This window comes from Pollachius pollachius (assembly GCF_949987615.1).
Source record: "Pollachius pollachius genome assembly, chromosome: 8".
Lineage (NCBI taxonomy): Eukaryota > Metazoa > Chordata > Actinopteri > Gadiformes > Gadidae > Pollachius > Pollachius pollachius.
In genome coordinates, this window is record NC_136941.1 from 11,759,393 (window position 1) to 11,784,407 (window position 25,015).

The 25,015-nt window shown below is 49.5% G+C and overlaps 2 protein-coding genes across 2 annotated transcripts in view; both read left to right on the forward strand.

The window, feature by feature from the left end:
• Positions 1–16,210, forward strand: part of magi3a (membrane associated guanylate kinase, WW and PDZ domain containing 3a) — a 97,071-nt gene extending 80,861 nt beyond the window's left edge. The window contains exons 11-21 of the mRNA XM_079742353.1: positions 2,946–2,977; positions 3,529–3,790; positions 4,748–4,842; positions 5,524–5,716; positions 7,424–7,642; positions 8,465–8,650; positions 9,322–9,415; positions 10,668–10,737; positions 10,967–11,104; positions 11,338–11,476; positions 12,904–16,210. Of these exons, the coding sequence (XP_079598479.1) occupies positions 2,946–2,977; positions 3,529–3,790; positions 4,748–4,842; positions 5,524–5,716; positions 7,424–7,642; positions 8,465–8,650; positions 9,322–9,415; positions 10,668–10,737; positions 10,967–11,104; positions 11,338–11,476; positions 12,904–13,838 (2,363 nt within the window). The 3' untranslated portion in view covers positions 13,839–16,210. The remainder of the gene's footprint in view (positions 1–2,945; positions 2,978–3,528; positions 3,791–4,747; positions 4,843–5,523; positions 5,717–7,423; positions 7,643–8,464; positions 8,651–9,321; positions 9,416–10,667; positions 10,738–10,966; positions 11,105–11,337; positions 11,477–12,903) is intronic.
• Positions 16,211–16,866: 656 nt separating this feature from the next.
• On the forward strand, positions 16,867–24,705 carry rsbn1 (round spermatid basic protein 1). The gene is given in 8 exon segments (XM_079742562.1): positions 16,867–17,467; positions 17,782–18,509; positions 20,398–20,535; positions 21,061–21,203; positions 21,813–21,980; positions 22,546–22,654; positions 23,632–24,027; positions 24,029–24,705. Coding segments are annotated over 8 exon segments (2,370 nt in total). The 5' UTR covers positions 16,867–16,884; the 3' UTR covers positions 24,134–24,705.
• Positions 24,706–25,015: the final 310 nt, after the last annotated feature.

Here is a 25,015-nt window from a genome sequence, read left to right on the forward strand (position 1 = left end):
CGACCGCTGTGGTGACGGCCGCGTCCGGGTCACTGTGAGTGGGGGAGCGACCGCTGTGGTGACGGCCGCGTCCCGTCACTGTGAGTGGGGGAGCGACCGCTGTGGTGACGGCCGCGTCCCGTCACTGTGAGTGGGGGAGCGACCGCTGTGGTGACGGCCGCGTCCGGGTCACTGTGAGAGGTGCAGCCCTGGATCACACGAGTCTCAGAAGGGCTCCCAGGCACCCACGTTGTAAATTTACATTTAAATTTATGGCAGTTAGCAGACGTTTTTACACAAAGCGACTTATTAACGGTTAATGCACGTATTCACACAGCGACGGTGGAGTCAACCATGCAAAGCGACAGCCAGCTCGGCAGGAGTAATCAGGGTTGGGTTTCTTTCTCAGGGAAACCTCGACACTCAGCTAGGAGGAGCCAGGGATCGAACTAGACACCGTCCGGTTACCAGCCAACCCGCTCTACCTCCTCCTGAGCTAAGCTGTACCCGCTAAGCTAAACCTTTGATATTACACGATCGGAAAAGCTTTAAAATGGGAGGTATCCATGAGCATGAACGTGGATGAGGGATTGCTCCATCCGGGGGGATTGTGAGGGGTGCAAAAGGTGGCTTGTTTGAAATGTCTGGGTAGGTACCTGTTGCTAAGAGCCAAAGTGAACAAACAAAGTCTGTAGCAACATGATATTATGCCCCCTGCTGTTGGTGGAGTGTCACAGCCTGACCCCTTAAAACATGTTTTGATTCATTCTTCCAATATTATCTGTGTACTTTCCACATTGTGGCTTGTCGCAAACAAAGCAGGAACTCACACTGAGCACAGAGAGAAAGAGAACACAGTGAAAGTGTCGCTGAGACCAGACCGTGATTAACAGACGACCCAGAGGGGGGAACTCAATACAGTTATACTTACACGGTTATAATGGGCCCAGCATTGACTACAGCTTGTAATGCCATAAACTTCATGATAAATAACCGAAGGGTATTTTATGGCCCCGCCATGAGGGAGGGAGACGCCTGTAGTCATGCTGGAAGCTAACTAATGCCACACGGAGCAGCCCCCCGTCTTTAATAAAGTTAAGAGTTAAATTTCGTGCTCCGATCCACTCCTCCAACTGCTCTCCGCTTCTTGCTTTAGATCTTCCTCCCTTACATGGAGGTTGCCCTGGTTACCATGACGAGAGTCAAGCTGGCAGGAGGGGGCTGTCTGGGAGTCATGGGAGATACACCTGCGCTCAGAAACACGGAACCAAACAAAAAAGAACAGAAAGACAGAGTGGTAACGGTAGAGCATCTGTTTTCTTGTCTTTCTTTAGAAATGTGTTTATTAGGTCGGGTCATTTACACAAAATAAAGGCAGTCCCATGTGTCACGCATGGTATAACAAGTAATTCCCAGGGCCAACAATGGTTAAAGAATGTATTAAACAATAATACAATTATGAAAAGTTAATTCACAAACATATGTGTTGACACATTAACAATAGAAAGGAAAAAAAATTATATAGAAATAGAAAGAAAGAAATAACTCCAAGAAGAAAGCAAAGTGAAAAAAATAAAAAACATTAGCGTTGTGCATCTCCCCCCCCGCTCCTGACATGGCAGACATTTCGCAGGGCGGATAATCACCCCTCTCTCCTTCGGCTCACGCTTCAAAGAGAAGGTTGTCGGTGATTTTGAGGAGCTTGTTCCACTTCTCACCTCTGCGCTGCAGTGCACTGCAGTAGCCTAGATTTGGTACATCCCCGGTTGCACCTCCGTCACAAGTGCCAGGCACCAGGGGTTTGATGCAAGGTGTGCTCTTGCTGCTGGCGCTACTAACTGTGTGTGTGTGTGTGTGTGTGTGTGTGTGTGTGTGTGTGTGTGTGTGTGTGTGTGAGTGTGTGTGGGTGGTTGTGTATGTGTGGGCATTTGAATACGTGTGTATCTATTCACCGTACCGAGATACATAATATAATGTGTGAAGGTGAATTCTTTGTCTGAGGGGCAGACAAAAATTCCAGCCTGTCCCCTTAAGAAATAGGTGCGTAATTCAATGTGTGAAGGTGTGTGTGTGTACTGGAAGGGAATCACAGCACTTAAAAAGTGTCTATAAAGACTGCATCCCCGCGAGTCTGCCTCCAGTCATTTCTGGAGCGGGCTCAGACGTCCAGCCTGGGGACAGAAACGCTTCTCTGGATGACAGCGGAGAGACGTGAAGCGCAGTTTATTATCTGAGCACAAAAGGATTTGGCTCAGGCTCCCATTGAGTCTAATGACCTGCCTCGGAGCGGTGCAATTAGAGGCTGTCAGTCAACGTCTCATAACCATCTCTCACCCTGGGTTGACACCCGCGACGGGAGTGGCACCCAGTACTTTTGTCTTTTGCACAACGCTTCTCTCTCTCTCTCGCTCTCTCTCTCTCTCACTCTCTCTCTCTCGCGCTCTCTCTCACTCTCTCTCTCTCTCGCGCTCTCTCTCCCGCTCTCTCTCTCTCTCTCTCTCTCTCTCTCTCGCTCTCTCTCTCGCTCTAAGCCCTGAGCTCTAGGCTGGTAGGACACGATTAAAAATCTGAAAGGTAACTTTGTTAGCATTCAAGAGAGACGGAATGTGGTTTTACAACGCTCAATGGCTCCTTTGTACCCATGCACCACTACATACTGGTACATCAGACAATATACATGTATTTGTATAATATGTATTGTGTAATATAACCTTTAATACAATATAATATGTATGTCTTTAAAACATTAGCATGAACAAACCTGAGGGATAACACTCATAACTCTTATCCCTTACCCACTCTCACCGATAAAATAAAGAGACTTTTTCCGAACGAGACCACTCACTCAGTGTTACGTCTCTCTTTACCAAGGTCTGGTGAGGTTGATCAATGTGCTGTCACTACTAAGTTACTTTCTGATGCGCTAAATAAACCCTCCCTCTCCTTCTCCCTCTTTCTCCACGCAGGTCATACATCTCCTGTCAAATCCCTGAAACCAGTAAGTGCCAGTCGGTGCCTACGATCTCACATCTGTATAGTAGATATTAACTTATCACAGCTCAAAGACATTCCGGAGCCGACCTGTATTGTGTGGAGAATCGGCCAGTTAATGTGATTGATAGTGTTGCATGTACACACGATATCTTACAATATTACAATATCTATATCAGAAGGCCAACCCTTATCCAACTAGTGTTCCCTGTCTTCGATCGCATCAAGGTCTAGATCTAGGAGATTCAACTTGTTTTTACATTTATGACCCGCTAATGTCAATTGTTGAATGGATTATCAAAGAGTACATACATTATTTCCAACAGTTCTGTCTTCCCCTCACGCTGACCTGACTGATTATGTTTGCTTTAGTTTTGTTCAGTCATAGTGTATCGTGGGTAGAACCTTAGCCAAGGCGAATGGAGTAGGCGCAGGACGTTGATGGAGCGTCGGCAGTCGAGTGCACCCCCAGCGCTCGTGCGTTACACAGTCTGAACGGCAGCCCCCCGCCCCCCCGTTGGCTCACAGCGCACGTCTCTCTCTCCCTCCGTGTCCCAGGCCATGACTCAGCATCCCGTCGTCCAGGCGGCGCCCCACCCCTCGGTGCAGCCCCTACCCCAGCCCGGAGCCCCGTCCGGGGGACAGCAGAGGCCGATGGAGGGACAGGACAGGACGGCCAGCACAGAGACCCTGAGTCCTGCAGAGCTGCCCCCCCAGCCCCTGCCGTACTCCTCCTCCGGCACCCTGCTGCGCTCCGCCTCGCCCAAGCCGGACGCCTCGGAGCTCTACCTGAGGTCCCGGGCCATGCTGGAGAGCCAGCGTGAGTAGGCCCCTAGAGCCCCGGTCCCCTGGACCCCCGGTCCCCTGGACCCCTAGACCCCTAGACCCCCAGTCCCCTAGACCCCCGGTCCCCTGGACCCCCGGTCCCCTAGAGCCCCAGTCCCCTAGACCCCCAGTCCCCTAGACCCCCAGTCCCCCAGTCCCCTGGACCCCCAGTCCCCTAGACCCCCAGTCCCCCAGACCCCCAGTCCCCTAGTCCCCCAGACCCCCAGTCCCCCAGTCCCCTAGACCCCCAGTCCCCCAGACCCCCAGTCCCCCAGTCCCCTAGTCCCCCAGACCCCCAGTCCCCCAGTCCCCTAGACCCCTAGACCCCCAGTCCCCTAGACCCCCAGTCCCCCAGTCCCCTGGACCCCCAGTCCCCTAGACCCCCAGTCCCCTAGACCCCCAGTCCCCTAGACCCCCAGTCCCCCAGTCCCCCAGTCCCCAGTCCCCTAGACCCCCAGTCCCCTAGACCCCCAGTCCCCCAGTCCCCAGTCCCCTAGACCCCCAGTCCCCCAGTCCCCAGTCCCCTAGACCCCCAGTCCCCCAGTCCCCCAGTCCCCAGTCCCCTAGACCCCCAGTCCCCTAGACCCCCAGTCCCCTAGACCCCCAGTCCCCCAGTCTCCATCCTGCTGGGGCTCAGCCGCTGTCGGACACAAGATGTTGGGATTGTTAATCACGATAACTGATTTAGATTAGGACATTTTTGTAGTTGTTAATGGTTTGCAAGACAAGAACTCCCATAGCCGCATACACATTCAATCCCTTATGGACACCAAGTAGGCACTTATGCACCGATCGCTTTCTGACCACATCGGAGGAATTGCTTTTATTGTGCATTGTATGTTGTCGGTAACACGCAAAATAGCTTTTTATTTTCTTTCATATCAATAGACTAATGCTGCTTTAGGATTTCATTCCCTCACTCATATCTCTCTCTATCTCCCCCCCTCTCCAGCTCTCAACACTAAGGACCTGGACGTGTTCATCAAAAGGAACCAAGAGTCCGGCTTTGGTTTCAGAGTGCTGGGAGGCGAGGGGCCGGATCAGCCTGTGAGTATCAGCCCAATCGATCCAGCAATCCGTTATTTAACCAGGTAGAAATTCATTGAGATTAAAATCTCTTTTATGAGAATGACCTGGCCAAGAGCCAGACGTTGGGTCCCGCCTCCTCCTCCTCCACCAGCACCGCCTGAGTTCCCCATCACTCCTGCACTGCCGGAACCAGAAGCCACACGTATACTAGAGATGGCCTGGTCCAAACCGTTCAGGGCTCACAAAGAACACACACTGCAGCACAAACAAAAAATGATAGCTAAATCTTAAACTGATCTCTAAATTGAATGGATGCACTGGGTATCATAAAAATACCAAGGGAACCGGAGTAATACTGTCCATTTCGCGTGGTGGTATTGTTAAGACGTGTATTTAAAATAAATGGAGTGAATTAAAATGGCAGTAATTCCCTTTTCTAAAGTATAAACATTAACAAAATAACTGATTCCAGAATTGTATTGATGGACGGGGGATAATGAAATTAAAACAAAGACACTAAAGTCTATTTTCAGTCTATTCAATACCTGATGGTATTGTTAGGATGTGTATTTACAATAAATCTATTCATCGGCTGAGCGAATGAATCCCCATGACAAATAGAACTGCTGCTGCTGCTGTATCATCCCATTTTGTGTGTGTGTGTGTGTGTGTGTGCGCGTGCATGTGTGTGCTCCCCAGGTGTACATCGGGGCCATCGTGCCCCTGGGCGCGGCGGAGAAGGACGGGCGCCTGCGGGCGGGGGACGAGCTGCTCTGCATCGACGGCGTGCCCGTCAAGGGCAAGTCCCACAAGCAGGTGCTGGACCTGATGACCAACGCCGCGCGCAACGGCCAGGTGCTGCTCACCGTGCGCAGGAAGGTGGCCCACGCAGGTGGGTCTGGTGGTGCAAGCCACCGCTGGGACCGTCTGTCTGTGAGAGAGAAGAGTGGATAAAGGATTACATTTGAAAGATTTATTTTTAGCATTTTCATGCCTTATTATAGAGTGAGATAGAGAGGAAGGTATGGGGGGTAGAGGGGAGGACATGCAGCAAATGAACACACGCAGGATTTGAACCGGGTCGCTGCGTTCGGGACTGAGCCTATTTGGTACGCGCTGTACCCGGCGAGCCACCGGGGCGCCCCAAAGAATTAATTTTGAATGGGATTTGGCCGTTTTAGACTAGTTTGAAGGAGCCATTCAGATCTCACACTCAATGGGTACAATATGGATTGCTTCCGCTGTGGCAAAACTGAAAACTCACACTATGTTGAAACTCCAAATAAGGTCAATATACACCCTCAAAAGGGTTGTGTGTGCACCAATGGAAGTCATCACGGACATTCCGTCCAAATCTTTTGAGGTTTATGCTACCGATACAGGTTTTTGTTTTCCTACCCAAAGCTTTTCCTTTCTGCTTTTATGCTCAAATCAACAGGCTGTGAGTGGTAGACATAGTAGATCTGTTTTGATGTGGGAAATTGGATGTTGAATGAGTCAATGGAGGTCAAATCTGAGCATTCACAAAATACGACACTAAAAGATTTTTGCTTGTTGCAATCATTTCGGAGTCAGTGTTATACCAGAGAAGTGTTAATTATATCAAAAAACTCGGCGGGAGCAGTGGCCTCATGTCTGGCGTTTTTTTAGCGGGACGCGACAGCAAGGGAGTAAAATGGTGCTGTTTAGTTTGCTGTTTAGTTTGTTATTCTGCCGATGTCGATTCGAAGGGTTTGCAGGAGGCACTGTGCATATCAGATCAGACGGTGGATTTACATCTCAAAGTACCTGTGAGGTAAAACAAGCAGTGGCGCCGAGGCTCAACAACATCAACCTCACAGCAGCTGCCAATAAGCACTCCGCGGACGATGTGAACACACCCTCTCCACGCCTTTGAGTGTGATAGATCCACCGCACAGCCAAGACCTCCTTGGCGAGATGAAGGATCCGTCACGTGGTCGACGCTTGTTCTATTTGGTTATTCAACGCCGGGGTTTAAAATGAGGAGCTAGTGCTCCGTGATGCACGCGAGACGTAGCCTCCGCAGCACAACAACAATGATGGATTGAGGTCCTTCCGCCCGCCTCATGAATAACACATTGTCGCTGTGTTTCATCTCCGATAAAAGCCCGGTCCTGTTTCATAAACCGCCTCAATTGAACGTGTGAAATGAACACATTGGCGGAGTCTGATCGTGTTTGTTGTGTTTGGGATTTGAGGATTAGGGAAGGTGTGTGGAGGGACAGGGAGGCCTTGACGTATTATGTTTGTGTGCTACACCGCGAAACATTGCAGAACATTTGTTTATGTGGACAGTTAATCTTCAAGAACATTTGTTGATATATGTTTTAAAAAAAGAAGGTGTTGTACAGATATGACAGTCAGCTGGGGAGGGAGCTCTTTGTGTTGGAGATGTTGGTCCATGTTTTGCTAGATGATTCAAACTAACAATTAACATAAGTCTTCACGTTCCAATGCTGATAATTACACCCTTGTTGTTGTGTTGGGGCCGGTGTATCAGGGACTATGTGGTTCCCTTGAGGAAGTACTGATGTCTGATCTAAAGGTCAACCTCTGGTTGTTCCCATTCATCCACAAGACGTGGTCGGCACGGATGAGGGCGGCCCGCAGCCGGCGCTGGCCCTGGTCAACGGATCTCCCAGGGTGCCGCGGGTGCTGGAGGCGGGGTCGCTGCCGCCGCCGGCCTCTGTCCAGCAGCACGCCCGGCCCGAGTGCTTTGACATCACGCTGCACCGCAAGGACAACGAGGGCTTCGGCTTCGTCATCCTCACCTCCAAGAACAAGCCCCCCCCCGGAGGTGTGACGCACACACACACACACACCTGTCTGTCTGTCTGTCTGTCTGTCTGTCTGTCTGTCTGTCTGTCTGTCTGTCTGTCTGTCTTACACGCGAGTCACAAAATGTTCTTTGTTCGTTAGCCGCTGTAAGATATTATGACATGGCCTTTAACCATTACGGTCTGTTCACTTCGCTAGGACATTTTGTTTTCTTTGGGTTGCCTAGCGACCATATACACCATCATCGGCCCCAGGCTACGGTTTGAGTTGGCATGCCTCTTGTTCTCTGACATGTTCAGGATACGCCCGGTGGCAATGTCCTCCCCCTGGCAGTAGGGACTAGGGCTGAACGATGTGGGGAAATAATCGTATTGCGATTATTTCAACCAATATTGCGATTTAGTATGCAATTATTTTTTTTTTAAGTTCCTTATGTTCTGTATCATTCACTAAACAAGCAATAAATCATTCTATAGTATGACCACACAACATTGGAAGCAGTCAACATATAAACTGCTCTTTCCCAGGCCAGGCCTATGTGTTGAGATGAATTGACGAATGAATTAATATTATAACATCTTTATTTAACTATTGAATTGTAAAATAAAAATCGGAATCTTACTGTTCTTCAGTCAGTAACAGTGAAAAATCACCCCAAATTGTTTTATTTATTTATCTATATATTTTTATCGCAGCCTTCGGTTTGAATTTGATTAGTCGCGATTAACCTAGCAGTGACTCGGCGCTCGCGGCGTCCAGAGCCCCCTGGAGCTCACCTCCCTCACTCATCTCTCCCCCCCCCCCCCCCCCCCCCCCCCCCCCTCTCTCTCTCTGCCCGCAGTCATCCCCCACAAGATCGGCCGCATCATCGAGGGCAGCCCCACGGACCGCACAGGCCAGATGAAGGTGGGCGACCGCATCTCGGCCGTCAACGGGCGCTCCATCATGGACCTGTCCCACAACGACATCGTCCAGCTCATCAAGGAGGCGGGCAACTCGGTCACCCTCACCGTGGTGCCCGAGGACGGTGAGAGGAACCGCCCTGCTCGCGCTGAACGCCGTTCACCTTATCATTTATTTATTTTTTTAAGTTTTATTTTTGCCTTTTTATGCTTTATGATAGAGTGAGATAGACAGGAAGGTTTGGGGGATAGAGGGGAGGACGTGCCGCAAAGGACCACGGGCAGGAATCAACCCGGGTCGCTTCGATTGGGACTTTGCCTTAATGGTACGCGCTCCACCCGGTGAGCTGTTCACCCATTCTACATCGGTGGGACGAAGGCACGAGATTGGTGGGATTATGGCAGCCACCGATGTGTAGATGAGCTGAACCGATGTGATCCCATCTTGGTCATGCAGAGGCGGGCATGAGTGTCCGGCAGTATCTCCTAGGGGAGCAGCTCAGGTGTTTCCCTGTCAAACCTAATTCATAGTCGTAGGGATGACCTCATCCCGGCCCTCGCCCACGGTTCGTACGGGGTGTCATGCACCTCTTGCGAGCAGGGTTCATGAATTGCCCGTCTACAGTAGCAACAGCAACAACAACAGCGACGACTATAATCATCATCGCGAGGACTGTCTTCACGATCACGATCAATGCATCACAGCGACCATAATAGAGAGTTTAATACAGAGCGGCGGTTTTGTGAACCTTTTCTATATATTTGTTTTGTAACGTTGTATTTTCATGTTTTACAGACAGTGGACCCCCGTCTGGTGCCAGCTCAGCCAAGCAGAGTCCTTCAGCACAACACAGGGTCATAGGCCCGCAGGCCAACGTCCACACCGACAGGTACGGAGGATGCACACGCTTCCACACACACACACACACACACACACGTACCATCACACACACACACACACACACACACACACACACACACACACACACACACACACACACACACACACACACACACACACACACACACCCAGACATACACACACACACACCCAGACATACACACACACAACAACAGGTCCACACACACAACAGGTTCACACACACACACACACACACACACACACACACACAGGTCCACACATCCACCCATGCACACACACACATGCACATACACACACACATACAGGTCCACACATCCACCGACGCACACACACACATCCACATATAGTGGACATACACTTGTAGTATAAAGTGTATAGATCAAAGTATAATCCAAACAAACATCAGGGAATGCGGGGGGGGGGGGGGGGGGGGGGGGAGATTAGCAGAGTCCCACTTCTCCCTTTTGATCTCCGTTTATAATCCAGATTACCTGTGCCAAACTTTTAATCCACGACCACAGCCACAATTCCCCATCGTCATCCTTTTTGCTATTTTCTTTCTATTTTATTCCTCATCCAAAATGCCGCTCCTCCTCCAAATGCCACTCCTCTCCGACATCTCAAGTCTGTCCTGTGTTTTGTTTTTAATAGTCAGCTCAGGGGTGAAACCCTCTGTAGGAGTGGCGTCCTTGTTAGCGCGCTGGCATCCCGGGCATGGAAAATGCCATCCCCCCTCTGCTAACACTGAGGGGCTTTCTGGATGTGTGGCAGCTCAGCCTTGTTCCCACGGCGGCCCGGTAACAAGCTGTAAAATGTGGCCACCCAACTGTAAAAAAGCAGCGCAGCGACCCTTATGAAGGAATAACAGCGCCCGCCCGCCCCCCCACACTGTGGAACTAACAGGGCCCTGGCCGCTGTTGTTGTCGTCGTCGAGTTAATGAAGACTCAAGCCTCCTCTGATGCGATTTGTTTATCGTAATTGTACTCTGCGAGGGGTCATTCTTGACAGTGCAGTCATTTCTGTTTACCTGATATATCCAGGGAATACAAGCCATGTAAACATCACTTCCCGGTTCAGTAAAAATAATGAATTAAAAGAGGGGGGGGTTCTTCCCCCTAGAGTGAAACCCGTTTATGGCGCCTTGATAACCTTCGCAGATTTTGCGTTGGTGAATTTATGCTGGGCTTGCACCGAGTTGTCCGATGTTAAAGCCACTCACTAAAAGCAAACTCAACGGGCGGTGTGTTTGTTCCTGTAGGAACGGCCATGGAGAGGACAGGAGGGAGTACAAAACCCTGCCCTCGCGAGAGACTCCAGGCACCAAGCAGGTGAGCGCTTGCTGCAAATACGCAGTGGGACGTCTGTGTGTGTGTGTGTGTGTGTGTGTGTGTGGGTGGGTGGGTTTGGGTGGTGCGGACCCCTCATCCGCACCACGCCACACTAAGCAGCTCCTAATCCTCTTGTAATGCCCCCATCCGTCTCCCCCCGGCCACACCAGAGGTGCCTCAGCTGTGGTTCATGTCTTAAGAGAGTGTTGTGCTGTGGTCCGCGCGACAGGGCTGCTTCGTGGTGGAGCTGGAGCGCGGCCAGAGGGGCTTCGGCTTCAGCCTGCGGGGGGGGAAGGAGTACAACATGGGCCTGTTCATCCTGCGCCTGGCCGAGGAAGGGCCAGCCCTCCGCGACGGGAGGATACACGTGAGTCCCGCCCGCCGCCCCCGTCTGCTGGGGGGGGGGGGGGGGGGGGGGGGGAAACCCGGCAGCGTTTAGGGGGACTCTTATTCTGAAAAAACATGAATTGTGATTTTTGTTTTCTTTTTTGGGCTTTGACTGACCAAAGACATGTATGTCCTCTACAGCATGAAGGCCGTAGAATAAGTAAGTTTGTGGTCTCTACAGGATGAGATCTGACCCCTGCGTTTCTCTGGCAGGTGGGGGACCAGATCGTGGAGATCAACGGCGAGGCCACCCAGGGCATCACCCACACCAGGGCCATCGAGCTGATCCAGGCGGGGGGCCACCGGGTGCACCTCCTGATGCGCCCGGGCCAGGGTCTGGTCCCCGATCACAGTGAGTGGCCGCAGGGGCGGGGGGCGGACACGCACGCACGCATTATTTATAGATCCAAAACAGAACGTGAAACGCATATGAGGAATGGCTGTTCAGATATGGCTTCCCTAGGATGGGGCTGAGTTTTAAGCATGTGTTGTTATTCGTCTTCTTTTATTTTATCATGCATGTTTTGCAAGCGTTACTCTTGACGTTTTTCGCCTCCTCCCTTTTGTTCAGTTTTTATTTTTTCTGATCAATCTGACTCTCTCACTTACGATCCATGGCCTTCTACCCTGCCCTCTCTTCTCTCTCTCTTCTCTCTCTCTCTCTCTCTCTCTCTCTCTGTGTCTGGACCGGCACTGCTCTCTGGTCCCACCTCTGTATTTCTTCCTCCTGTAGGTCTGAACTCTTCTTCCACCCTGTGCTTCTACATGAAACCAGAGCAACACTAAAGGCGTCACTGCTTTTCTCGGTCTGTCCCTTTTGATAACCTCGGTAAACCATTTGTATTCTCTTCTCTTTTTGACCTCTCCTTGTCGACACGACACAAATCAGCTAGTTTAAGGAGTCTCTGTCGGTGCGTTTTCACAGCCCAATAGGCATGGGGCTTGTGCGTTGTCAATGGCCCACCTGCCTGTCAATCACAAGCAGCACAGCGGTGTGTGCACCTAGCTTAAGTCTGGAGAAAAGTGTCAGCTAAATAAATAATGATAAGTAATGTAAGATCGTTGTTCTGTAGTCGACAGTAAGCGTGAGAAATCATCTTTGGCTTCTGTTTATTTATGAAGATTACTGGAACATTACATGCCGCTGAACAGACACACCTAATCCCAAGAGAACATTAAGTTTATGAACACAGAGATCCCCAAAACTAAATATTGATTACATAGTGAGCGACAAATTGTAAAAACATGTTGCACGCATTTGTGCGTGTGCATTCACTGGCTTCCACTCTCCGGGCCAAAGATTGACTTAGAGCTTGTATGAGGTGATGCTCGCAGGAACTCCAAAATCGTATTTCAGTTTCACTACGTCTATATATTTTCACCTTCCCCATCGCTCGCTCTCTCTCCCTCACTCTATCTTCCTGGTTTTCTGCTGCATCTTTGGGCTCTCAATCACGGCTCTGCAATTCTTATCAGCTCTGGGGGAAATTGAGGCGTCGAGGCCGGGTGAAAGCTACAAACTTTTATTTGAGTGGCTGTGGCTTTGGACAGATGCATATCTTATGATTTTGACTCAGACCTGAATAACTTTTGGCGGGTAGTGGATGGGGTATTAGGGTACAATGAGGATAACATTAGTTGATGGGGCTTTTAATGCATGACGTTTCCAGGTTGTCGATGAAGAGGCTAGCCAATGGATTTATTCAGGCGTCACAGTTTTCTTGAATTGTTCTTTTTTCTTTTTTGTTCTTCTTGTCTGTTGTCAACCTGTATTTTCAGGCTCAAAGGACAAAACAACTATCCCGACGTCCGGCTTTGCCAGGCTCTCTGTATCTGATGAGCATCCATCACCAGCCTCTCCGCCCTCCGCCCCCGAGACATATCCATTCCCACCCAACATCACCATCACCCCCACCATCACCCCCACCCCAGGCCCCGACGACACCCTAGGGGTGGGCGCCACAGAGCGCGGGGGGTCGACCAAGCGAGCCCGCGGGCAACCCTACCAGAAGCATCCCAGCAGCTACGGTGGCAAAGACCAACACCCTCCACACCTCGACCTGCCCCACCCAGACCAGGCGACCAGCCCGGCCAGAGAAGGCCCGGGCTGGGAAGACCGCTCAGAGCCCGCACCCCACAGCCCCAGGAAGGCGGAGAGAGGAGGATACGACGGATCCCCGGAGGACCGGAGCCGGGAGAAACAGACCCACCGTCCCTCCTCCTCAAGCCCCAGCAAGGGCTCCGGGAGGGGGGAGCAGCAGCAGGATGAGGCTGGGGGCCCTCACAGGAGCCCGGAGGAGCCCCACAGTCCCCGGCGGCCAGCGGGCCAGGAGCCCAGGGAGAGGAGGAGCAGGGGGGAGGAGGAGCGAGGAGACGCCCCCTTCCAGGGAACCGCCGAGCGCCGCAAGAGAGACGGCGGCGGCCCCGCCTCCAACCACCCCGCCCAGAGGGAGCCCGACCACAGCAGCCTGGGCCGCAGGGGGGGGAGACAGAACGAGAGGGAGAGACAGGCGGACCAGGAGGGTAAGCAGCACCCGGGGCCGGCTGAAGAGGCGGGCAGGAGGGACCCCAGAGGGTCCAGCGGCAGCCTGCAGGACCCCGTCTACAACGGGACGTCCGGCGCCAAGAAGGCTGCCATCACTCCGGGCCCCTGGAAGGTCCCCAGTACGTCCAAGATCCAGTCCCACGGAGAGACGGCTCATGAAGGGTTTTAATCTGCTCACAGGGCACGCGATGTCCAACCAGAAGGATCAGAAGAAGGAGAAGGAGGAGCCTTCTCCGTAGCATCACCGGTGAGAATGGAAGGATCAACCACTTTGTGTGTTTATTAAAGAGACATTGGCATCACTGTGTAACTAACGACAACAATGCATCATCGAGCTCATTATCAATTAATTTCACCTTGTTTGCCTCGGTCAGGGTCGTCAGGGTCTTGAAGCCTGTTCTGACCTACTTATTTGTGCTTAGATGTGCTTATATTAGCTTGTCCACAAGGGGGGGGTCTTCTGTGTTTTACTTGATTATAATTACGTTCATGGGGGGGGGGGGGTTGATGACGACATCTTTGACTGTGCCAACGAAGTGATCCCGGGCCATGGAGAAGCTGCTCTCACTCTCACTGTGACCCGATTCTAGTGTGGGCGGGAGGGAACGGACGGCGGTCCACTACTTCCACACTGAAGACTCACAGAACCCCCATTCCCCCTCAGCATCCGATGCAATCAGTCATCTTAACTTCCTGGGGAGATTGCTCCACTGTGGGCGGTGGTTGATGAATGTGTGAGGAGGAGGAGGAGGAGGAGGAAGGACTTTAATCAACTTTCAGAAGGTGACATATAATCACCCGGGTCTTCTTTTTTCTACGTTTCGACCGTGAACCAGAGCTGTGAACTTGTCAGAGCATGCATGTAGAGTGTGTATCACCCCCCCCCCCCCCCCCCCCGTTGGCAGTTGCAGAGTGCACTGATCCATCCAGAGGCTTAATATGCATCCCAACATCTGACCGGACACTTGTGGCTATAGTTATTTTTCTTTGTTACCATGTGTGGTTCCTGAGGACGGATGTTGTAATTTATTGGGAGATTCTGTAAGAAGGAAATATCATGGTTATATATATAGTGAGTCATTATATCTTTTGATAACGAAACCTGAACAAAAATAGAAGAAATATAATGTGTCGATAAGCATTACCGTTGAAAATGATTTACCCAGGTCAAAAGCCACTACTATGTTTCAAGTATTTACGTTTGCAATACTCACAGGAAAGCAAATGCATGGGAATAGAGCACCATGGATCTAGACCTTCTGTTCCTACTAATTTGTGTTTGTGGTGTGCCCCACAAGCTGATTCCATCCATGTGATGTTGTCCACTGCTAGTAGTTATGTATTCTATGTCACTATATATGTCCCTTGATGGATCTGTATATTATTATTTAACAGAATATCTATATATAGTGCAAGAAGTACAATTCAGATTTGGCGTATCACACTGATTGTAAACAAAAAGCCTTTGCCTTTTACTTATTGAAGCAGACATTTGTTATTTTCTTCCTTAATATTTCTAGCGTATTAATGTCACCCGTGTGGTTCTTAAGACCGTTCCCCTAAAATGTGACCGCAAAAACTTGGTGTGTTGTTTTTTTTTTTTTACCGTTGTCAATCCGCAACAAAAAGGACCTTGTGTTTGGTTCTTCCGTAATGTAACTTCAATGTAGAACTTGGACTGGGGCAGAGAAAGGACTTGTTCATTCATTACATTGCTTTGGTGGTTTCAGCACATCCTGTGTTGACATTGCATCACACTGTTAACACTGAATTAAATATGGCATTGGTCTACTATTTGTATAAAATCTGTCTTCCCTTGTTTACCAAGATTTATTCTAGGCTTATATTAGACACGTTTTGAGTTGGCAGTGTATTACTGAAATTAACCTCTTTTTTTAAGTCTTACATGGCACCCATGGATTTGTAGCAACTATTTCTTAGGTAGATGGTAGCATTAATTATTCAATCCAAAAATTATTTCTGTAATTATTTATATGTCCCAACAACAAAAAAACAGATGGGAATTTTCTCAGGATTGAAAGTAACCAGCAGGAGCGCTATGTTTTTATTGCCGCACTACGGTGGAGGGCAGAGACATCTAGTGTTTTATGTACTGTACTGCAGGAGAGTTATAATTGAGATGTTGGGGGAACTTGCATAATAGTAGCCTAAATAAAGAAATCCCAAATAGATGGCTAAAATGCCCTTCTTGGCCTGCCTAAATATTTGCATTTTGTAGTCTAGATTTCCTTTATAGTTCATAAATTATTGTCCTTTTCACATAATGGGCTACGGTACCATATGTTCACATGACGTTTAATACTGTGGCCTTGCATTGCTTCAACATACAAACAGCCTTTTTAGGTTTGAGTTCATTGTAGTTGTAAATGTTTATAAATTGTACAGCACCTGTATAAAAAAAATCCCTCATTCATATAAAAAAAACAATACTCTGTAAATCGTTTCATTATTTTTTTAAGTATTGAATGGAAAATGATATAAAATTGTGAAAGGAAATATTCTAGTCATGGCATTCGGTTAATGCACTGATAAATAAAGGTTTACTGAATAAATGACTTGCAAGCATTCCTTTTGTTACCATGGGTGCCATTAATTAAGGCATGAGAGAAAATGTTTCCTCATCTACTCTGTTAAGACCTGCGGTCATATATCTGTATAACTCAATATTGCTTGGTTTTGCTATTCATGAATCTACTACAACCATTATAATACCATGGTTTGGCCGATCGGTAAGGACTATTTGTTTTTTTCGTGATTTTATTATCACACTATTATGTTTGTTATTAATTGTACTTGTAGGCCTACTATTTTATCATAACACAATTACAACGGTTTGCCTAAAGGCTACATACAAATAAAAGTTGAAGACACCGTGCACTGCCTGCTAGAGCTACCTCTGCCTTAATAATGTTTTAATCAACGTAAGCCGAAATCCTGAATACCGTCTGAGGCTTCTCTGTCATTCCATGACGTCAGCTGTAAATGTGTGCGTGCAGGAGAGCACGCTCTCCCCGGCAATATCACAAGAACGAAAACTACATAGTCCAAGAAGCCACGCTATGCGCCTGCGCCCAAATCATGCCTGCGATGTTAAAACTACAAATCTCGGTGAAAGAACTACAACGTTGTTGTAGTTCTGCCTTGCGCAGAAGGACTTTAGAGCCCTTTAAATGTAGCCTACAGTACGTGCAAAGATGGCATCGCAAGCCGACTTGGTACATGCGCAACATGTGAAAGCAAGGGTAAATGACATCCTCGCCCGATTAACGCAAGAGAAGAAAAAGAAGACAAAAAGGGACGCGTCGGCGCCTCCTGTGGAACACGAGCGGACGGATAGAGACGTGAAGAAAGTGGAGCTCAATCCTCTCCGGCATCACGACCACCACTACCAACAGCAGCCCGCCGAGCCACGGGAGCACCAACAGCTGCACAAAAAGCAAATACATAATAACTTTTGCTCTGGAAAACCTTCCACGCTGCCAAACCATTACCACCATCACCACCACCATCATCTCCCTCACAGCAGCCGCACCAACGGCGCGAATAAGAATGCACCACCTGCCTCCTCGCAGAAGGTACCGCCGCACAAACCGGCGAAGAAGCGGTCGTTGCCTCCCGCTCCTCTTCCGTTATTTACTTTTCCGCCTCTCAGAGGGGCCAAGGTCAAGACGCAGGGGCGCACTGAGCCGCGGCGGGAGAAGGACCACCGGCCCCACGGGAAGAATGAAAACACCGGGGCCAACGTGACACACACAGAGCTGAAGAAACCACAGCGAGGTAGGACACCCATTCAGTGTGCTAGAACGTGTACGTAAAAATAAAATTATGTGTAATAAGAAATAGGCTTTATATGCATATTGTATTTTTCATATGAAATGCATACGACCTTGACATTGTGTGATACATTATAATCAAACTGTAGCCTATATGGGGGGCCTAATGTAGTCCAAGTCTCTTCACATGATGCTTTATTAGACACATTACACACTAGTTGCAGATAGGTTATTAACTCTCTTTAAACGCCAGATGCTCTGTTTTCTTTGCCATTTTTTGGTCTTTTGAACTTGATTTTTCTACCTGCTGCTGTGCAGGTGAGTCACGGCCTCGCGACGAGAATGTTAAATCCCAAGCGCTGCTGGCGGAATACCTCCTGAAGAAGTCAAAGAAGAGGAAGAGGAGGCATCACAGCGAAGATGAAGACCACCCCAGCGGCGGGAAGCTCAGCGGCGTCGTGCGCCACGTGGAGGTGCAGACCGTGTGCACGGGACCGGCAGCCGACCTCACCCCGTCCCCCGCTCACCCTGCTCCTCCTCCTCCTCCTGACCAGGAAGGTCGGCCCGATCACCACCACCACCACCCCCATCTTCACCCAGACCATCCTCCTCATCCTCACGACCATGCCCACCTCCGCACCCCCAGGGCCCCGTTCCTCTCCCATCAGGACCACTCCATCCGCAGCGCGTGCCTTCAGACGGACGGCTGGCACGGCCGCTTCATGCACGAGGAGCGGCAGGCCAACGGCGGCGGCCGGGTCCTCCACGCCTACGCCGACGAGCTGGCCTCGCTGGGGGCCGACCACCTGAGGGCCTTCGCCGGGGAGTTCATGGAGCGGGCCTTCGCCGAGACAGGTCGCAGCCATCGGGGGAAGAGGAAGCCGGCCGGGGCCCGCTACGCCCTGGCGGTGGTCCACGGGGCCGCCGCCTACCTGCCGGACTTCCTGGACTACTTTGCGTTCAACTTCCCCCACACGCCGGTGAAGATGGAGCTGCTGGGCAAGAAGGACATCGAGACCACCACCATCGCCGACTTCCACGCCCAGGTGGGTGTCGGGACTTGTTTTAGGCTTCGCTTGGTGTTGTGGAACAGGAGTGGCGTCGTGGGATCTCTGTTTTTATATCTTCATCACTATGCTGTCTTCAGCTGTTAAGTTGGTACAGAGGAGTTTGAGTGATGTTTCATGAAGCTATAAGGGATTTTATTTGTTCAGCTATATAATCCAATAGAGTTGGATGTTGCCTTGCATAGTTAAAACAATCATCAGTGTGTGTGAATTTATAAATTATTAGATTTTAAGTGTAGAAGAGAAGTAGAATGCGCTTAAAGTTCAAGGTCAAAAGTTAAAAATTCAAGTTCAAAAATACTTAATTGTCCCCCAATGGGGCAATTTGTTGTGCAGTAGATAGTATACAAATCCAAGTCACTCGCAAACACACACACAACAAAAAAAACACTATACAATCAATAAATAGTAGTCTATATATATATGTATAAAATGATAATACACATTCACTATGTATATAAATAATATATATATATATATTTATATAGAAAGGCAGAGGCTCAGCATATCCAAAAGTGTGAGTTGGGGTGGGGGAAGGTTTTATCTAAGGTTCTTTATAGAATTTAGAATTAATGTGGCTGCGGGTACAAAGAGTGTTTATATCTGTTGGTTCTGAGTTGTGGGAGTTTAAAGCCTGATCCGGATGGCAACATCTGAAACTCAGCCTGTAAGGGATGAGAACTATTTGACAGAATAGATTCAAACCTTTTTAGCGTCTGGTTCTGATAAAGTTCCTCCAGGCCTTTCTGCTTAGAACATGTAAAGGGTTGAATTGAAGAAAAAGGACACTATTCACCAAGGGTAATAAGTTAGTCGTGTTAACTGCAACTACACACAGAGTAACCAACCCGGTTCTGTTTTGGAGGCTTCTTGTCATGCCCTGTTAGTGGTTTACCGGGTACAAAGGTCAACCCTCGTCACTGTGAGGTAGCGCTGTACCCTTTCTCTCTTTCTCTCACGTACGCTCTCTCGCCCTACGTTCTCTCTCTCGCCGTTTGCTCTCTCTCTCGCCGTACTCTCTCTCTCTCTCTCGGCGAACACTCTCTCTCTCCGTACTCTCTCTCCCCGTACTCTCTCTCTCTCGCCATACACTCTCTCTTTTTCGCCCTACTCTCTCGCCGTACGGTCTCTTTCTCCGTACTCTCTCTCTCTCCGTACTTTCTCTCTCGCCGTACGGTCTCTCTCTCTGTACTCTCTCTCTCTCTCCGTACTCTCTCTCTCTCCGTACTCTCTCTCTTGCCGTACAGTCTCTCTCTCCGTACTCTCTCTCTCTCTCCGTACTCTCTCTCTCACCATATTCTCTCTCTCGCCGTACGCTCTCTCGCCCTACACTCTCTCTCAACGTACAGTCCCACCCATATACGCAAGTAAGATAAAATAACCACATTTTTTCTACAGTGGTTAATCTTCACAGTGTTGATATGAAACCTTGACACTTATTTACAGTTTACTACTGCTAACCAAGCTTTTGTTTGCTTGAAAAGGAAATTATGTGCTTACACATCTCTGTCTCCAGCAACATGATTGGTCAAAACAAATATGACGCTAAAGAAAGTGAAACGTCTTTTTCACCCAGATTTAAGCTTGTCTGTCATCAGACTTTAGATATGAATCTAAAGTCTGATTTAGGAGACTACCCAGAGCCCTAAAGAAGGGCCTTGAAGCCTTGCACCTTCACAAACACACACACACACACGCATGCACGCATGCACGCGCGCACACAAAGGCAAGCACAGTCTCACATGCATTCACATATTCTCACACACACACACATCCACGCACATTATCCTTCGATGTGCCCTGTGGTGATGGCCCACAGAACTCTAGAAACCCCTCTGACCCGCTGAGTGTCCGGTCCTCGTTGCAGGTGAGCCAGAGCTACTGCTCCGGGACGTATCGGGCCGGGCCCATGAGGCAGATCAGCCTGGTGGGGGCCGTGGATGAGGAGGTGGGCGACTACTTCCCAGAGTTCCTGGACATGCTGGAGGAGTCTCCCTTCCTCAAGGTCTGTCCCAACTCTCCCTGCCGTGTTATGATGGAGCGCTGCGCTGTAGGTGCTGGGGACACACGTTACATTCACTTTGAATCAGACAAGGTGTCCCTGTCTTAAGCACAACAGCCTTCAGTTTTTGTTTTCCTAGTGCTGTTGTGTGACACGGATTGAAGTGGTAATCCTAAAGATAGAACGCTAGGGTTTCACTGGAAAGCACCTTGTAAAGAGAGGCTTTCTTTACAAGAGGTCTCTTGTAAAGAAAACAGTTACACACTTGTTTTTACATTTCTCAACATTAATTTTCAAGTGTAATTGAGTATGTTTTGTTTATTGAGATGTTTGTTCAAATGACGAGTTCAAGTTCAAGCGAGATTGACCTGTATGATGAACCATATGATTTTGGTAATAAATCTGTGTGTGTGTGTGTGTGTGTGTGTGTGTGTGTGTGTGTGTGTGTGTGTGTGTGTGTGTGTGTGTGTGTGTGTGTGTGTGTGTGTGTGTGTGTGTGTGTGTGTGTGTGTGTGTGTGTGTGTCCAGATGACCCTCCCATGGGGCAGCCTCTCCAGTCTGAAGCTGGAGTGCAGGTCCCAGAGCGACGACGGGCCCATCATGTGGGTACGCCCCGGGGAGCAGATGGTGCCCACCGCAGACGTGGCCAAGTCCCCCTTTAAGCAGCGCAGGTGAACAAGAACAGAGAGACACGGAACCATACCGTACTGAAGATAATCCTGGTCGGGCTTATCACAGACACACGGACACGAACGCACGCACACACACACACACACACGCACGCACGCACGCACGCACGCACACACACACACACACACACACACACACACACACACGTGCAATCAGATTGTGACCGTTTATGTACCAGTGATGGAGAGATGTTATCCACTTTATCCACCACATAGGCTATTTTTAGAGACAGAGCGAAAGAGAAAATTACATTAATTTACCATGTTTTTTTACTTAAATGGTTTGAATTGTCATGTTGATAGGCGCTTAAAGCCCAAAGCCCATAGAACCATTTTTAAAGGGGAAAGCGCCATACACACCATGACTGCGTCCCCACACATTCTTAGAGGTGGTGGAAACCATGGATGAGGTACTGGTCTGAATCGTGTATGTTTGACATTCATGTGCATGTCAAGTAAACAGACAACAAGCTTAAACAGTCGAATGAGGCGAATGTGATCAGGTATCCCCCTCGTTTCAGAATGGTCATTGAGTTCCATAAGACCACCCTGAACCGCCGTCTGACCTTTGACCCCTCCCCCCCCATGTAGGACCATGAACGAGATCAAGAACCTGCACTACCGGCCGCGGAGCAGTGCACCCAGAGAGGTGCTGTTTGAGGACCGCACCAAGGCCCACGCCGACCACGTGGGACAGAGCTTCGACTGGCAGAGCACGGCAGCGGTCGGCGTCCTCAAGGCCGTCCAGTTTGGAGAACGGTGAGAGAGAGAGAGAGAGAGGGAGGGAGGGAGGGGGGGAGGAGAGAGAGAGAGGGAGAGAGAGAGATGGGGGAGAGAGAGGGAGATGGGGGAGAGAGAGAGGGAGATGGGGGGGGGGAGAGCGAGGAGAGGTCGAGAGAGAGAGAATGGGGGGAGAGAGAAGGAGAGAGAGTGAGAGAGAGAGAGAGATGGGGGGAGAGGCCGAGAGGGAGAGATTGGGTGGGGAAGGAGGGAGAGAGACAGCGTGGGAGCGAGCTGTCAAATGGCTTTCAAACTCCCTCAAACTCATCTGGCTAATTTGCAGTTGGAGTCCGTAATCCTTTGATGTCAAGTCAATTCCTGAAATATTTCCTTTCCTTTTTTTCTTTTTGACTGCAGCCATGGCTTTCAATTTAGTCTTATTCAAAGTCTCACTCAATCAATTTGAACTACTCTGTGTGGAGAGAAATACGATAATTTATTTGAAACCAAAGTGACAGACTCTGAAAGCGGTCTTAGGTTGTTTCATGTTGAAAGAAGGGGGTCATGTTTTGCTGTGTGTTTGTTATTCCTGCTCTCATCTCAGTGGTAACCGGCCTCGGATCACCAAAGACGTGGTGTGTTTTCAAGCGGGAGACTTCAACGATGTGGTGCAGAGGCTGCAGCTGGATCTCTATGAGCCCCCAGTGTCTCAGGTTGGTCCCAGGTATTTGAACTACTGGGCCAGTGGTATCAACGACGAGTCTCAAGACTCTCAGATGAAGACCACACCTTACACACTCTCTAACCCTTTCGGTTTTGGTTTAGCCAAAACTTAAAGGTTTTGGCCAAAACTTAAAGGTTTTGGCTAAACCTTTCGGTTTAGCCAAGTTTGTTTCAAATGAAACAAGCTAAGTAAAGCCAAAATAATGTTATATGCAGCTGATTGGTTAGTTCTAACCTTAGTGAGTAGTCATTTGATAAATTAAATAAAAAGGTATTTCCGTGTTTTTGAGGTTTTTAATTATGCAAGACGCTTCCTGCCCAATCATCATACTCTCAGCTACTTTTTCAACTCTTACACCGTTCCCACGGCCAGACTTGATCAGACATGAAACCACAGCACTGTTGATTTATCTATCAGCTTCTGCAGTTTATTAACGCTACCTTTAGGGGGCAGCAAAACTCCCCCAGTGGCCCCCTAACGTGTGTAGTACAGTATCATAGACTATAATACAGTATTTAGGAACTTTATTAATCCCTCGGGAAGGTTCACTCAGGAAATTGCACTTCCTGCAGCAGCAAACACCATGTTCCAAATAGAATTAGAGATATAAACAAGTATAAATGTGCAAAAAATATAAATGCAGGGAAATAAAATGCAAGAAGAATACTATACAAGCCAGTATTTACTTGAGGTAGTCCTTAAACAGTGCATGACAACAGTGCAAGAACACAGTGCATCAAACAGCCAAGTCGTGTTAGTCATGCAGTGTTATGTTACGTGGTGGGTCAGGCCTTGTGCTCCTCCCCTGTCCTCCTTTGCTGCCCCCTAACTCCGGATGGGGGGGTTGTACAGTCTAATGGCACGGGGGACAAAGGTGTTTGTTCAGTCTGTTGGTGCTGCGCTATGCACCACATGATGTGAGAGCAGTGACGGGGTGCCTCTAAAGCGGTCACGCTCCCCCCCCAGTGTGTGCAGTGGGTGGACGACGGGAAGCTGAACCAGCTGCGGCGCGAGGGCATCCACTACGTGCGCACGCAGCTCTGCCACGACGACATCTACTTCATCCCCCGCAACGTCATCCACCAGTTCAAGACGGTGTCGGCCGTCTGCAGCCTGGCCTGGCACATCCGCCTGCAGCAGTACACCGCCAAGGAGGAGGAGGAGAAGGTGGTGGAGGTGGAGGGGAAGGGGGAGAAAGGAGGGTCTGATGCCACCGCCACCGTCCGAGCCCGCCCGCAGTCGGATGGCGTGCACGGAGGGGGGTCCCGGGCCGAGGGGCCCACGTTCCAGAGACCCGCGGTCCCCTCGCCTCGCAAGCCACCGCGGGAGGCTTCCCCTCCCCCTGCTCTGTCGGGCCGTATGCCCCCCCCCACTGCCAACGTCGCACAGGGACCCTCCCCCTCACCGGGCACCCCGGTTCGGCCCTGGAGACGCCCCGTCCCCCCTGCCTTGTCTGGCCCTTCCTTAGCCCCCCTTCCCCCCACACACACACGCAGACACCCTCCCATTGTGTATACTGACACACTTCAGACCCAGGTCCCTCCCTGAGCGCTTCGGTGAACGTGACCTTCACCAACCAATGGCTGGACTTGCTCAGCTGAGCGGTTGTTAATTAATTCCTGCGTTTGTCGGCTCGTCAGACCCCTTCAAGAGAGGGTCTAAGGACTTTGTCATAGACCCCTCCCTGCCTCTCTCCAACCCTCTCTAGTCCTGAATCTCCTTACTAATTCTATCACTGGTTGACTTTGATTTAAATCAACGAGATTTAAGTTTCCTCCCTTAACCTATTGTTCACTGTATCTTTTTAAAAGATGCCTCCATTTTGTGTATGTATCTTTCTTAAGAAAACATACATTCAGTAGCTAAATTATTTAGCTAAGCTATTTATTTTCTATTTACTCCTTGGGTGATTAATGAAGCAAATACAAGTTAATGTGCAAAGACAGATATTTTTGTGATTGGACTGGATATTAAATGTTAAAGAAAAACCTGAACCCCTTTTTTGGGGAACACACTTACCACAATACTTTTTACAGAAAATGTTCAGGTCGTTAAACTGGGGGGGGGGGGGATTCTCTGTAAAATAGGAGGGGTCTGCTATACTTGTCTGCACCCCCTTCTCAAGCGAGAGGGCCCCTTGCACCTGCTGCTGTGAAACCCGATGCCCAACCTCTTTTTTCTTTGCCTCCCAATTATTATGTTTTCATCTGCTGGGCGGATGTTTTAGTAAAAAGGGCCTTTCAATCCTGCATACACCAGGCACATTACACATGGATAAAGACATACACGATACGCTGTTCCTAGTTCATGCACATAGTATATGCTTTGAAGAATATACACTTATTTTCTA